General features: G+C 53.5%; 1 protein-coding gene across 1 annotated transcript; it reads left to right on the top strand.

The window, feature by feature from the left end:
• Positions 1–5,178: 5,178 nt before the first annotated feature.
• On the top strand, positions 5,179–11,990 carry CXCR5 (C-X-C motif chemokine receptor 5; the record flags this gene model as incomplete). The annotated part of the gene is made up of 2 exons (XM_082493889.1): positions 5,179–5,352; positions 10,914–11,990. The coding sequence occupies exons 1-2, from the start codon at positions 5,314–5,316 to the stop codon at positions 11,988–11,990; spliced, it is 1,116 nt and encodes a 371-aa protein (XP_082350015.1). The 5' UTR covers positions 5,179–5,313.
• Positions 11,991–14,120: the final 2,130 nt, after the last annotated feature.

The raw sequence follows: 14,120 nt of genomic DNA, 5'->3' as shown, positions 1-14,120 counted from the left end.
TGAATAAAAGGCACATTCAAGAGCATTTCAAGAGGATGGAAAAGGAATTCAGTCTCTTCTCAGACTTCCCAGCTGTTTCCAAGCGTGTCAATTCTAGCTTCACAGCAAAACTTTAAAGTTTACAGAACTAGGATTTTTCTCCTAGTTATCTCCCTGACTGGAAGTACTGTTTCAAGGCATCTTTGAAGAGCGATTTCTTCTGCCTATTAACTTTGTCAAAAGCGGACCAGCCACAAAAGTAACCAGGGCCCGGACAGCGACGCCGAGTTCTCCAATGCTGCGGGAGACGGAACCTCTCAGTCCCTTAACCTCCCTCACTCGCAACTACGCTTTAAAAGGACGGAAATTAAAGGAGAACGCCCAGCCTCATCGAGCCCAACGAGACGCGCCACCACTTCGCAAACCGACGGAAAAAAGCCCCCCCCCCCGCCCCACGGCTCTCCTCTCCAGGCGGGCAGGCGGTCGGAGCGGCCGCCGCTGGACCTTTCCCTTCTTCTGCCCGGGCCGGCCCCAGCACAAAGCGGCCACGCAGCTCGCCCGGCCGCCGTGCCCATTGTGAGCCCGGGCCGCAGTGCGGGTCCCGCCGCCCGCCAAAGGCAGCTGCGCCACACCAGGACCTCCCGCCCGCCAACAATGGAGCGACCCCCGCCCGCCGCCCCCGCCGCTCCGGCCGGCAGCGAGCTCCGCCGCCGCGCCGCCACGCGCAGCGGCCCCACCGCCCCGCCGCTCCCGGCCCGGCCCGGCCACCCCCGCCCCGCTCGCGGGCCCTCGGCGCCACCAGGCCCCGCCGCAGGCCGCGAGGCTCGGCTGGGCGGCAGCGGCCCCCTCACCCCCACCGCCCCGCTCCCGCGGACCCGTGCTCGCCCCGGCGCCCTGGCCCGTCCTCACCGCCACCAGCCGCGCTCCCCCCTCGCCCAGGTATAAAATCCTCTCGCTCCCCCTTAGTGCCTTGTTATGGCGACTCGACGCTCCAAGATGGCGGCTTCCTCCTTCCTCCCGTGCGCCCTCCCCCTCCCGGCAGGGTAGGCCGGCCACGCCCCACACGCACGCACGGCGCTCCCTCGGCCACGTGACCACGCCCGTCGTGCGGCGGGACGTGGATGTTCGCGGTGGTGTTGCCGTGTCCGCGGTCGCCGCTCAGCCCGGCGCCGGCCGTACCGAGAGGGGCAGCGGCGGGCGGAGGAGCGAGGCACAGTCCCCGCGGAGAGAGCGGGCACGGGGCATTTCCGCCGTCGCTGGCAGCAGGTGGAGACCCCCATACCCTGGCACAGAGTGGGCTGCAATAAGGTCTCCCCGGAGCCTTATCTTCTCCGGGCTGAACCACCCCAGGGGGGGTGGGGGTGGGGTGTCTCACTGCGGAGGGGTCTCCCCAGCGCGGAGCAGAGAGGCAGAATCCCTTCCCTCACCCTGCTTGCCACGCTGCCGGGGATGCAGCCCAGGGTGCTGGTGGCTCGCTGGGCAGCTGGTGCATGTTGCTGGCTCATGGCCAGCTTATGTCCCCCCAGCACCTGCAAGCCGCCCTCGGCAGGGCTGCTCTCCGTCCCTCCATCCCCAGCCTGTGCAGATACGAGGGGTTGCCCCATCCCAGGTGCAGGACCCTGTGCTTGGCCTTGTTGAACCTCAACACGGGCCTTTGCATGGGCCCGCTTCTTGAGGTCGTCCAGCTCCCTCTGGATGGCATCCCATCCCTCGGGTGTGTCAACTGCACCACCAACGATCGCCACCAACCAAAAGAATAAATACTATTGAGCGGAGGCAGACAGATCCTCTACTAGGAATGGGGCAGCACTGCTCCTGCAGCTACAGAAGCTTTTTTGCCTATTTACATCTCTCTAAAACGAGGGGGACACATCGTGACAACAGTAGAAGCCACGAGCACTGACGACTTCTCTCGCTCAGAAGCGGCACGCATCTCAAACCTCATAACAGAGCCAACGAAAACACGTTTCCCGAGAAAAAGCATGGAAAGTTAACGTGATTTCATTTTGTAGTCATTAAAACACAGCTAACACAAGCATAAGAATAAAAGACTGACCCACAGCATGCAGGAGCCATAACAACTGAGCACGACAGGTTAGAAATCATTAATTCTTCTTTAGATAGCTGTTATTTAGACAGGGATTTTAACAAACTGAGGCCCAATGGGAACGTAATCATAAAACACAAGCTTAAAAATGCTGGTAATTCCAAAACTGTTTTGCAGACATTTTTGTTCAAGTATTTTCCCAAAATAAGCACAAAAAGACAGGGAAACCCATTTGTTTCCCCTCATGTTGCTGTTTTTTCCTAGTTCCTCACATGTACAGCCACCTTTAGATCATTGTTTATCCCTACCCTCAACACACAGCACAGTCATCTCCATCAGGCCTGGCGACCCTTCCGATACAATAATTTCAGATGTTCCAGCCCCATTCTTGTGGGAAATAAGATCAGGGGACACCTTCATTTCTTTCTTTCACCCACCACCAGATGACCTGCTGCTCTGCTGTGGGGCTGCTGCCATGTCCTGAACTGCTGTCCCCTGGGGCAGAGAGGTCACCCCTGGCATGGAGCTCCCTTGCAAGCCTCTCTCCCACCTGATGCGCCCCTCTTTCTTTTTAACAATTCTTTTCCAAGCATGGCAAAAGAAAGAGGAACCTGAAAAGATACGTGTTGTGCCTTCAAATGCCAGGGGAGCGGAAAAGCTGCATCTCACCTGTTTCTTGCTGTACCAACTTGTTGTGCCGCTTGTTGGCTGAAGTACGCAGCAGTTATGGCTTGACTCCCCCATTCCTGCAGTCAGAGGCACACGCTGAGCATGACCTTCGTTCTCGGTGCCTGCTGCTTCCCTGTCCCGGCTGTGTGGAGACCAGCATTTCATTTCAGCTCTTCGTGGGGTTAAGCATCACACTTCGCAAGAAATGTACAGGAAATAGCATGCTCTAACCTTAAAAGAACAAATGACATCAGAAATTAACAGATTAATAAATATGACTAACATCTGTAGGCAGCACATGCTTCGCAAAGCTTTAGTTATGGTAACAACAAAGACGACAAACAGAAAACATTAGAGGCGAGAAGATTTAGGAGCCAAACGCAATCTGGCTTTTCTCAAGCAGAGCTCAGAAAGTCAGTGTAATGTTAAACTAGTAACTAGATGTGCTCGTTAGTCACATCACGGTTATACAGAATAGAGCAACTTCATACGCAAGTAGTGCGTTTTATCATCCTTACGGAAAGCTGAATAACTTCCTGTTATCAGAATACCTTATACAAGCTAATGAAATTTTATGTTCCTGACAATACAAGAACAGTTCTCCAGTGAGAGTGTGTAACCATGGCAGAAAATCAGAGCTCAGCCAGGAATTCCCATGTACATACACCAAAACATTCCTCAAATATTTATCATTGGATTTTCCAATTATTTTCTTCCATAGTCAGTTTCTTGCCTGTCTGTGAAGTGACATTATTTTTCACTTAAATTTTTTTTCTCCCCATTTATTTGTCTCCCATGGTCTTCTCTCTCACCGTCATCTTTCTTACATGTCACGGTACAGCAACACACGGATCCCATAGGTCATGTCTGTATGGTAGCAGTCTTTTCCTCGGTGTAGTATGTGTTTGCAAGTGAAATCATTTGTGCTATTGCTTTGGAGCGGCGTCCCTAAAACCCTGTCATGCCATGTCTGAGGGCCAAGCCCACAGCCTGGGAGGTGTTTCCAGCCTACAGTCCCCCATAGCCACACGCTACAGACTGTCCCTCTGACCCGAGAGGTTCTGCGGCATCGCTGTCACCTCCAGACTCGCAGTACCTTACTTTGCACCATCCTGCTTTGCCGACAGGGTAGTTGGGGCTGGAGCAGGGGGGCAGCATTTGTCAAAGGTCACAGAACCGGTCCCAAATGAGCCCTGCCGTGGGGAGCAGCACCCTTGTTGCTAGCCCTTAGAGGAAGTCCCTGATGCTGAGTGCTCCACCCTCCAGTTCTAGCTGGGTGAAAACATCCTAACCTCTCTGGCTCCTGAGCACAGCATTATCCCCCTTCTCGCCTCACTCCACAGCCAGGGCAGGGCCACGGGCCAGCCAAGACATGTATTCCCCCAATGAGGCGGGGGTCACAAGGCACAGTGCGAGCTCCCTGTGCCCTCCCTCTGGCTTTGCTGCTCTCTGTCCTCACACTTTTGGGGGAAGGGGTGTCCAGATGCTGGTGCGTTGGGTGGGCACGCGTGGGTGCACACAAACACCCTCGGGGCAGCGGGTCCCTGTCAAGTCAGGATCACCAGGCTCCTGCTAAGAAGCATAAGGAGTGGATGAAATCAAGCAGTGTTCACCAGAATAATGCTGCCTCCTTCTTCACCAGTCCAAATCCCACCAGACTCCTTCTGGTACAGCAGCTTTGGTGCAGCTCTGCCCAGACAAGAAGAGGACAGGTACTGTGCTGGTCGAACCGCCTCGGCTTTCTGCCAAAGTGCCATCTGTGATGCTGTCCTATCCTGCTGACCCAGACCGGGGCTTTCACACCATCAATCCGCTGCTGTGACATCCCTGGGACAAAATGCCCATTTCCCTGAGCAGAGGAAATCTTGATTTCCCATCATTATTATGGGCAAGACAAGCGCTGCAGGAAGGCGTCTAAGCAAGAGGCTTCAGTGTGTGTCGTACAGCGGACCAACCTCTGCTAGCGAGCGCCCTTTCCTAGACCTGCAGAGCGGCTGCCAAGGCCGTGCTTTCCTCTGCAAACTGCTGTGTGCCCCCCCGAGCCAAGGCAAGGGGCGAAGCAATGGCAGAAGGAGCAGATGTCTGCAGGGCACTGAGGTTAAAGCAGCCAGGAGGACCCCGAGGCAGAGAGTGCTGGTCATACAGACCAGACCCATGGATTTAATCTCAGGCATCTTCAAACTCTTGCACAGCCCCAGAGAGGTGCCCGGATCTGGAGAAATTTCTGGTAAGGGTGTGCCTTGGCGCAGAGCTTTCCAAAGCCTTTCAGACTGCCTGGGACGAGGATGGCCGTGGCCGAGAGCCCTGGAGGTTTCCAGAGAAGACCTGTAGTTGTTCTGGCTCTCCTCTGCTACAGACCAAAGGAATGTGGATTCTTCAAACCATACTTTAAAAATCAACTTACAGCACTTAAAAGAAAAAAAAAAAAAGGATGATAAACTAGATGCTAATCTTCACATAGATTCGATCACTCTATGCCTGGAGCTCATTTGCCTTGCAAATATTGTATTGTTACATGCTGGGTCCCTCCCTACTCACTTAAATGACTAACTCCACCCCAAAAAAGAAGACCTTTTGCTGAAACTGCTCGAGGAGAGACGGATCCTGCCCCTGAAACCATGGGGCCTGTCAGCTACTCATCGGAGACCTATGACTTGGTGAGTCGGTCCTGGCTTTGCTTGTTTGAGAGGATAACGGGGAAAGCAGGTAGCGCTGGGGTGAGCTGAAAGAACTGGTTTCTGTCTGTCTGTCTTCTCATCCTCCTGTTGGCAGACGGAGAGCTTGAGTGATTTCTTACGCTGGCACAATCAGCCCTTGCACCCCTCAAGTCTGGACTTGACTGATGATGGGACTGCAAGGGATAGTGCTGTGCTTTCTGGGAGCCGGTGTATCGGGGCTGCAGCTGCTGTGACCCAAGGGTGCCAGGTGTTCCCTTGGGGACAGCTGCCTGACTACCGGGCCCTTGTGCATGGACGTTCTGGCTGGCGCTGAGCCCGAGCGCCATCCTTGCACAGGGACCAAGACCACATTTGTTGCCAAAGGGCCAGGCGGCTCTCCAGGAGAGCCGGGCTGCTGCAGCCCCACCTCACACTGCCAGCCTGTCCCAGTCTCTCCTCTTTGCTGCTCCGCTGTCTGCACAGCCATTGACACAATGTGGGCGTAAAACACTCGTTCTGAGTCGGGTGCCTTTTGCACCAGCCTTCGGTGGTATAAATGACTGTGCACACAATGTGCACAGCCCTGGAAATCTCATCTAGTATCTTTACATAACAGGAACACCCAAGCAAACCCAATGCTGTCTCTCCATGTGTGAAAACCCTTGGTATGACCATACACGTTCCTACCCCTGCTTGCCTTCTCCATGAACGGGCTGCCATTGGCTCTGCTGAAACAATATATTGACAAGAGGGGAATTTTAAAGAGGGGAAGATAAATTGCAAGTACTTCTTCTAATCGGGAGCGATGACACAGTGTATTCTGCCCTGTAGTTCTCTCCGCTGCCTTTGCAAGTGAAAGACGGCAGCTGCACCTTTTAGGGTACATTGTGCTATCCAAGGGGAAGTCCACAGAAGTGCTATCATTAGCCTGGTTTTCAAATCTTGCAGCTCAGAATTTATTTTTTAATACAGTGGGGCTCTGCAGCAGACCTCAGGTTTTGTTTAGTTTCTCTAAAGAGAGAAATGCGCTGGACTTAATTTTTACCATTTTTTTTCTATCCCTCCTTTGTCCTATAACAGCAGGGAAGAGAGAAGATGGGGGGGGGGGGTGGGAGAGGGGGAAGGCCTTACCCTCCTTATTTTTTCTGATTCATCCAGTATAAAAATCCTTTGCAAACAGCGATCGTTGCTTTAGAACTTTTTTGCAGAAGATGCTTCTCTCCCTGATCTCTGCTGAAGTTCAATGGCAGCACTAATGCCCGCTGAGAGGTTAAAACCAAACTCAAACCTCTTTCATCTCCATGCTGGTTTGTTCCTCCAGCTGAACTCCATTGGAAATCTGTCCCACCACCAGAGAACCAGTGCCTGTCATGCACTACAAGCAAGTGGCTGCTTGTGGCAACACCGCAGCGTTTTTAACGCCGGGGGGTTAAGCAGCACTGGGATTTGTTCTTTGTATACAATACTTTCCAGACCCTTAGCTTAGCGATTTTACCTCTGCGGTGAATTATTTGAAGTTAAAAAGGAGACCTCGTGTGAGGGGGGAATCTCAGCTACCTTTGAGACTGAGCAGCGACAGTCAGGTGCCACAGCAAGAACAGTTTTATACCTTTTCTCAGAATTCCCACGTCGAGAGTTTGTGACATGCATTTCCCACCTCTGCCTCCCGGGAACTTCCCTGGTTTGGCTCCCTCCCTGGACAGGCCACAGACCTCACACGAGCAACACCACATTTGCTTTGGCAGTGCCGTGTGTTACTTTACTTATACTTAGCGCTTGTAGCAGCAACCTCCCCACAGAGATTTGCAAAAAAGGCCTCAATGGTGTCCTGTCAAAGCAGTGACATAAACCTTGCCCTGTGCACTCACCAGAGAGAATTGCTCAACCTATTGAGCAACTGTGGAAGGAGAAACGATGAGAACATTTGCACTTAAAGGGCATTTATCTCAGCATTGCCCAGTGAGTGCAGCGAGGGCCTCACCTACACTTTGATACAATACCGGACCGCTCGTCTCTGTAACCTTGTGGAAAAGTAGCATGCCCAAAGCAATAGCCCCATTTCTCCACAGCGAGAAAGCTTTGCCTGCTTAACCTCCCTCTGCTGCAGACTAGAGAAACAAAAACACAGTTGCAGAAAGACCACCAAAATCTCCACCAGGTCCCCTGAGGTGCTGCAGGCCAGTTTTCATTGTAACGGGACCGACACAACTCAAGAGCCATAAAGGCACCTGCACTGCAGTAATATGGCACTTGCACGGGTTTTGCTCCTCTTTGTGGGTTTCCCCAGAGGGGGGACGAGCAGAAGTTCTGCCAGCAGCTTGCACTGATGTGGGCAATTTCAGTCTTAAGGCTTTGGGAACAAGACGTGCTTCTCCCGGCCCCAGCATGGGCCAGAAGGGAACGACTCACGTGGAAAATCCCTAATAGTGCACAAGCTGCTTCTCTTCTGCAGCCAGATGTTTTGATCACTGGCAGTTGTAGGGAACTGAGAAAAGCAGCTGACACGGGGAGACGAGAATAACTCTGAGATGTGGGTTAGAGGGGAAAAGGGATCCCTGGACAAAAAGCACACAGGAATGGGCTTCCCAGGCATGCGCTTGACTGCTCAGCTACGGAAAAAGGCACCGCTTTATTGCTCACCCCCAGATCCAGCTGCGATTGTCTTGCAGGAGACCTGTACAAAGGTCCCCCTGAGTGCACACCGTTCACTTCTCCCATCCCAGGTCAGGCAGCCACCTGCTTCCAATCCTAGAAACGGGAATTGCGGCAGAGTCCCCAAAAGCCTCGGCTTGTCACATTCAGTGCACCTCCTGCAGCTCTGGTCCCTGCCCTGCCTGTCTCAACCTGGATTCTGAATTCTCATCCTCTTTTATTTGTCTCCAACTCATCTCTGTCCGCTCCCACCCACACTCACGGCTTGGCTCGGAGATGCACATGAGAGGACGCTACAGACACAGCTCAGCACACGCTTTCCCTGCCCATGGCGAGTGGCTTACAGTAAGAGCCCTACCTGCCATCTTATCAGTAGTCAGATGGTGTCTGATAGTGGCACTCAGCCTCCGCACCTCCGACTCCGAATGCAAGGTGATGCTGGAAACCATCCAGCAGCCAAAGCCGTTGAATGCCACACAGGCTGCCTGTCAGCCGTCAACGGTGGCGCTGGCATGGCTCCAGGAAGCACTCCAGCCCTCTGGCCAGCAAACGCAGCCACTTCCCATCATTTCCTTTTTCCCTGTGAAGCTGGGACCCTCCAACCTCTCCCCAGTGAAGTTACCCATTCCAACACGTGTTCACTTCGGGGTTTTCAGCATGGTCACCCATGCATCCTGGGCAGCCTGGTTTGGTTGCTCTACCAAATTGCAAAGGGGTTTGGGTTGGTTTTGGGTTTTTAGGGGAGATCCAAGGATCTGACCTTGGACAACACATCACAGGTTTCTGTGTGTATTGGTGACTCGTGACACAGGGTCTGGGTACGGACTGGGCAGGAAATATTTTCAAGCCAGAGAGAAAACAAACTGGGAGGGATTTCTAAAGGCTTTTGTCTTTAGCAGCAATCTCCAGTCTCCACAATCATACCTCAAACTGGAAAAATAATTGTTCTCTGGGAATACGAATGTTTCTCCCCAAAGGCTTGCAGCCCCACCGTTAACGTTAGGGGAAGACAGTCATGTGCATTTGAGGTTTCGGCCAGGGAGGAGGACTCTCGGCCCCTGAGAGGACTCTCTCTCGCTCGTTTGGGAGGAAGCACCATGGCATCGCAGCAGAGCAGCAGCACCACTGGGTGCAGAGCCGGTGGGGAACAGGACTGTGGCAAGACCAAGAGTAACCTATGTCAGACCAAAGTCTGTCTGGCTCAACACTCTTTCTGGCAGTAGCCAAAGGCAGAGGGCAAGAGTTGGGCAAGCTTATTCCACACCTTCCCCAAGATCTCGCTCACTCTTCTACCATCCGCTGCTCAGGGACTGCCTGAGCCAGCCGCCTGCTCCACGCGTTCAGTAATGCTCTGTAGACTTCTTTCCCATCAGCACACCTGAGCTCCCCTTGGAGTGATGCAGATGGTTTCAGCAGCACAGCAGTTCGAGACGGGCGCTGCCACTGCGCTGTCACCTCTTCACCCAGGCAGTCACGCACAGAGGCACCCAGCACCTCGCCCAGGGGAGGCAGCCTGGGAGAGGAGAGACATTAATTGCCCTTCTCCAGCCGGGCACAGCACAGGACTCGAGGCTGGTCATGGTCATTTGGCTTTGCAGCACATGGGGGGAGCAAAAACCCCCCAAATCAGCTCTAAAACCATCTAAAGCAGGGCTAGTATTTTTAGATGGGAACTTTGGCTGATGAGGGAAGGAGCAGCAGGTGCAAACGGCTACAGCTGGCAGTGAAAGGTATGAAAGCAGCGAGCAGAGACTTCCGCTGTGGTTGACATTGAAGTCTCAGCGCTGGTCTCCAGAGAGGGTGTGGGTGGGGGAGCTCAGGGTTACTGCTGCTGAGCTCTTCCCAGTTGTGACTATTTTCTCAGCTTGCTGCAAGCCTCCCGTGCCGCACTCTTTTCTGCCCCTCTGCATCCAAGCCCCTTGCTTTTGTGAATGCCCGCCTCCTGAGAGGTGCCCAAGGCCAGCCGGAGCATGACCCTGTCCAGGGAACCCATCCCGAGCACGACTGCCGCTTTCCAGCACTCGGGACTTGTGTGCAGTCTCAGCTCAAATGCAGGCTGCTCACCTGGCAAGGAGCTACAGCAGGCCAAGCGCGAAGCACATCTGCAGTGGCTCTATCACACTTTCCTTACCAGGTATCAGCCCAGAGTCCTCGTGGTGTTTTCAGATTCCCTTTCCTGCTCTGACTGCAATTAGTTCATAACCACAAGGTTTACCAACAGAACATATTTGTGTCTCCAGCATCCATCCCCATAGCTATGGCACCATGGCGCCTCAGAGGCGTTCCTCCAGTCGTGTTTGAACACCCGCCCCACACCTTTCTCTGAGCAATCCCAAGCACGGCAGCTGCTGTCCCCACCTTGCCTTGCTCTGCTCCAGGCAGGTCCGAGGAGGAGAGGCAGAAGGTGATAGGATCGGTGCACGTAGCTTGAGGTACAGATGTGCTCCACAGTGAATCCCACCACCTTCATACCCGACACCAGGCAGGACAGGTACAGTTGGTGTCAGAAACAGGTGGAAAGATCGGGAAAGCTGATAGAGGAGGGTTCCATGCTGTATGAGAACAAAAGCCACCAGCAGGTAACTTAACAAGAATCAGAAGATGAAACTGGTCATCTATCTGGACACCAGAACATCCCCAAATACGCTAGTTAAAGATTACAAACTGAGCAGCCCCTGCTATTGGAGATCGGGACAGCCCTCTTCATGTGCTGCTGCACCTCCTGGGACGCGGCACCAGAGGGGCCTCCCAGGTCATCATGCTGCAGACAGGCAGCACCTCCTCCTGATGCAGGCGGGCTGCGGGACGTGGGGATGCTCTGCTCCAGGTCTGCCAGGTGCAGCTGAGGGACTGGGTTCTCGTGTTGAGAAACTCCTCTCCGGTAACTGGACTCTCTTTCTCTTTCCCAGAGCCAGGTGGAACTGAGTGGTTACTACGAAGCCGAGAACACCACCCCATCTTTGGAGGGCTACTTTTGCTTCAACCCAGCCTCATCTGTGGTCGGCAACCAGAGCGACCCCTTCAGAAAGGTCTTCATGCCACTCATCTACCTGCTGATGTTCATCTTGGGGACTGTGGGCAACGCCCTGGTCCTGGTCATTCTAGAGAGGTTCAAGCGGTCTCGCACCACCACGGAAAACTTCCTCTTCCACCTCACCCTGGCCAACCTGGCACTGTTGCTCACCTTCCCCTTCAGTGTGGTGGAGAGCTTGGCCGGGTGGGTATTTGGGAAGTTCCTCTGCAAGATCCTCAGTGCTGTCCACAAGATCAATTTCTACTGCAGTAGCATGCTGCTGGGGTGCATCGCGGTGGACCGCTACCTGGCCATCGTCTATGCAATCCACACCTACCGCAAACGCAGAGCTCGCTCCATCCACCTCACCTGCATGGTTGTCTGGCTCTGCTCGCTGCTTTTGACCTTACCCGATCTCATCTTCATGGAAGTCTGGACGGATGACAGCAACCGCAGCATTTGCTATTTTCCAGAGATTGGGATTGATGGCAACAATGTCTGGCTAGCGACCCGCTTCCTCTACCACACCGTGGGCTTCTTTGTCCCCCTGCTGGTCATGTGTTACTGCTACATGGCCATCGTCCGGGCTCTGTGTCAGTCCCAGCGTCTGCAGAGGCAAAAAGCTGTCCGCGTGGCCATCCTGGTCACAGGCGTCTTCCTGCTCTGCTGGAGCCCATACCACATCGTCATCTTCCTGAACACACTTACCAAGCTAGAAGCCTTCACCAAGAACTGCCTCCTGGAAGACCAGCTGGACACAGCCATCATGGTGACAGAGGCCATTGGCTTCACACACTGCTGCCTCAACCCCATCCTCTACGCCTTCATTGGAGTCAAGTTCCGTAATGACTTCTTCCGGATCCTGCAGGAGCTCGGCTGCATAAGCCAGGAGACCCTGCAGGAGATCCTGGAGGTGGCAAGGAAGGGCAGCGGGATCGAGTCTGACAACACCACCTCTATCTCCACTTTCTAGCTGGGAGCGGCTGCCTGCAGGGCAGAGCTGGCCTGGGGCTTGCCATCCCAGTGGCACACGTGCTGTGGCCTTGCTCCCAAGTTTCACAAGCATCCCCACCACTTTCTTCACTCCTCCAGACACTGAGGTCCAGTAGCCACCAAACACCCAAAGCCCACCAGATACCTTCCCTGGCTCCTTCTGGTTCTCATACCTGTAGAAATCTGTCTGGCAGCTGCTGGCGAATGCTGGCTGTCCAATGGTCACTCTGGCAGGGCGGGATGAACCCAAGCACATTGAACCTGACGCGTCCACCTCTCACTTGAAAAACTGACTGCAGGTGTCTGTGCACGGAGCCAGGCACAAGACTGGGGTGCCGGGCACAAGGAAAAAAGTACAGCCGAGTAAACGTGGAGTCGTATCAGCAAGCAAGGACTGAGGACAAAAGCTAAACAGGTCTCCATTTCACTGGCTCAGGTTGGTAGAGACATGCCCAAAGGAAGAGGCAGGACTCAATGGCCACAGCAGCTGGAACAAGAGATACAGGTTGGACCGGCGGGGGGTGCAGAGCTCACTCCAATAGCACGGGCACACGGTGCTGGGCAGTCTCTGGCTGCAATATCACCCTGCCTGCTGCTTGACATCCCCCAGCCAGCCATGGCCCATTGATCTTCCCAACTTGGCTTACGCCAGGAGGTTCTGCCATGGACTCAAAGATTTGACTGTCACAGATTCCTTTCCTGACATCAACTGCATCCCTTCCCGCTCACTTGATCTGTTTTACTGCTGTTAAGAGCTCCAGTGAGTGACTGCTGAACTGAATGCCTGACTATGCAAACTCTTTCCTTTAAGGAAGAAAGCCATCTGGAGAGACAGCTTCTATCTTGTGACTGAGCACAGGGGAGATGAACCGCGGGCTTTGTGAGGCTGAAGGTGTAACTTTTTCTTTTGCAGCTAGTTGTACGACACTTGGCGGGTTCTGAGAGCAAGGAGACCCGTTGCCCCAGAGTAAGGAAAAGAGCTCGTTTGTATAATTTCTATTTCGTTTTGGCAGGCCAAGGGGGAACATAGCATTTTGCTATGCACTGTGCTTTCTGATATTTTTGCTCCACCTGCAGCTACAGGGCTTTCAGCGCATCCAGGTTTACACAGAACAAACCTGGGCGCTGATCTTGCCCGGAACCACGAGTGTCCAGCAACTGCTCAGATCGAGGCTCCTTGGTAGCAATTTGGTCCAAAATAAGAGCAGCAGCTTTCACCATCTCTAATTATTGCACTGCAAGCCGGTGTGCAGGGCAGCCCTAACAGCCTCGGGCAGCCTGCTGCTCCGTAGGCAGTCTTGTTACCATAGAACACAGCAGCACGCACACAGCGCTGCTCCGTTACATTTCTCTTGCTAACCAAGTGGTGCTGTGGCCTGAACTGCACGAGAGCCGCATGTACCAACTGTCACACGAGCACGACCCTCATTGCCAGCACGTTTTAAAATCCGCTCTACCATTCACCTCGCTTTTTAAGGGAAGTCAGAGCAACGTCAGTTCCCCTGCTGCAGCAGGAATTTCATGCTATGCTCACTTCTGAGGTCCAACCCGCTAACAAAGGGCTCGGTTGCTGCCGAACTTCACCGTAGCCAACAGCCCTGCTAAAAAGACCGGTCATTATGGAAGGGGTCGCATTACGTCAGTCCAGCTCAGGCACAGACCTCAATAGCTCGTTCTCAAGTTGTGACTTGAGGAGAAAACTCCCCAAAGCATAGGACTTTTACACAAAGAGCAGCTCACCATTTCCTGTAGCGCTGCATCTTCAAAGCTGAAAGCTGCAGGTAATGGCGACCGTGTTTGTCCAAGCACGTACGCGTGGCAGAGGAAGAGCGGCTCTCTGAAGCCTGCCCTTGCCATCTCCATGATTGTACTGGTGAGCAAACCTACTGCAGACAAACAGTAAACACCTCCCCAGCCCCAGTTCTAACGGAAACTGTGTTCCTACACAAAAATGTTACTGAAGAAATGAACAGTCAGAGTGTAAAAATCTTAGTGTTCATAAGGTAAAAAGAAAATCTGGACGCAAAACATGGGCGAACAGATTATGCATCTATTGTTACTATAGTTTTTAGTACTGCTATGTCAGTAAACTTTTAGAAAGTTTTGAAGT

Source organism: Vanellus vanellus (assembly GCF_965231255.1).
Source record: "Vanellus vanellus genome assembly, chromosome: 21".
Taxonomy (NCBI): Eukaryota; Metazoa; Chordata; class Aves; order Charadriiformes; family Charadriidae; genus Vanellus; species Vanellus vanellus.
Note: the sequence above shows the minus strand (reverse complement) of the source record. Positions and strands in the feature narration are given on the sequence as shown.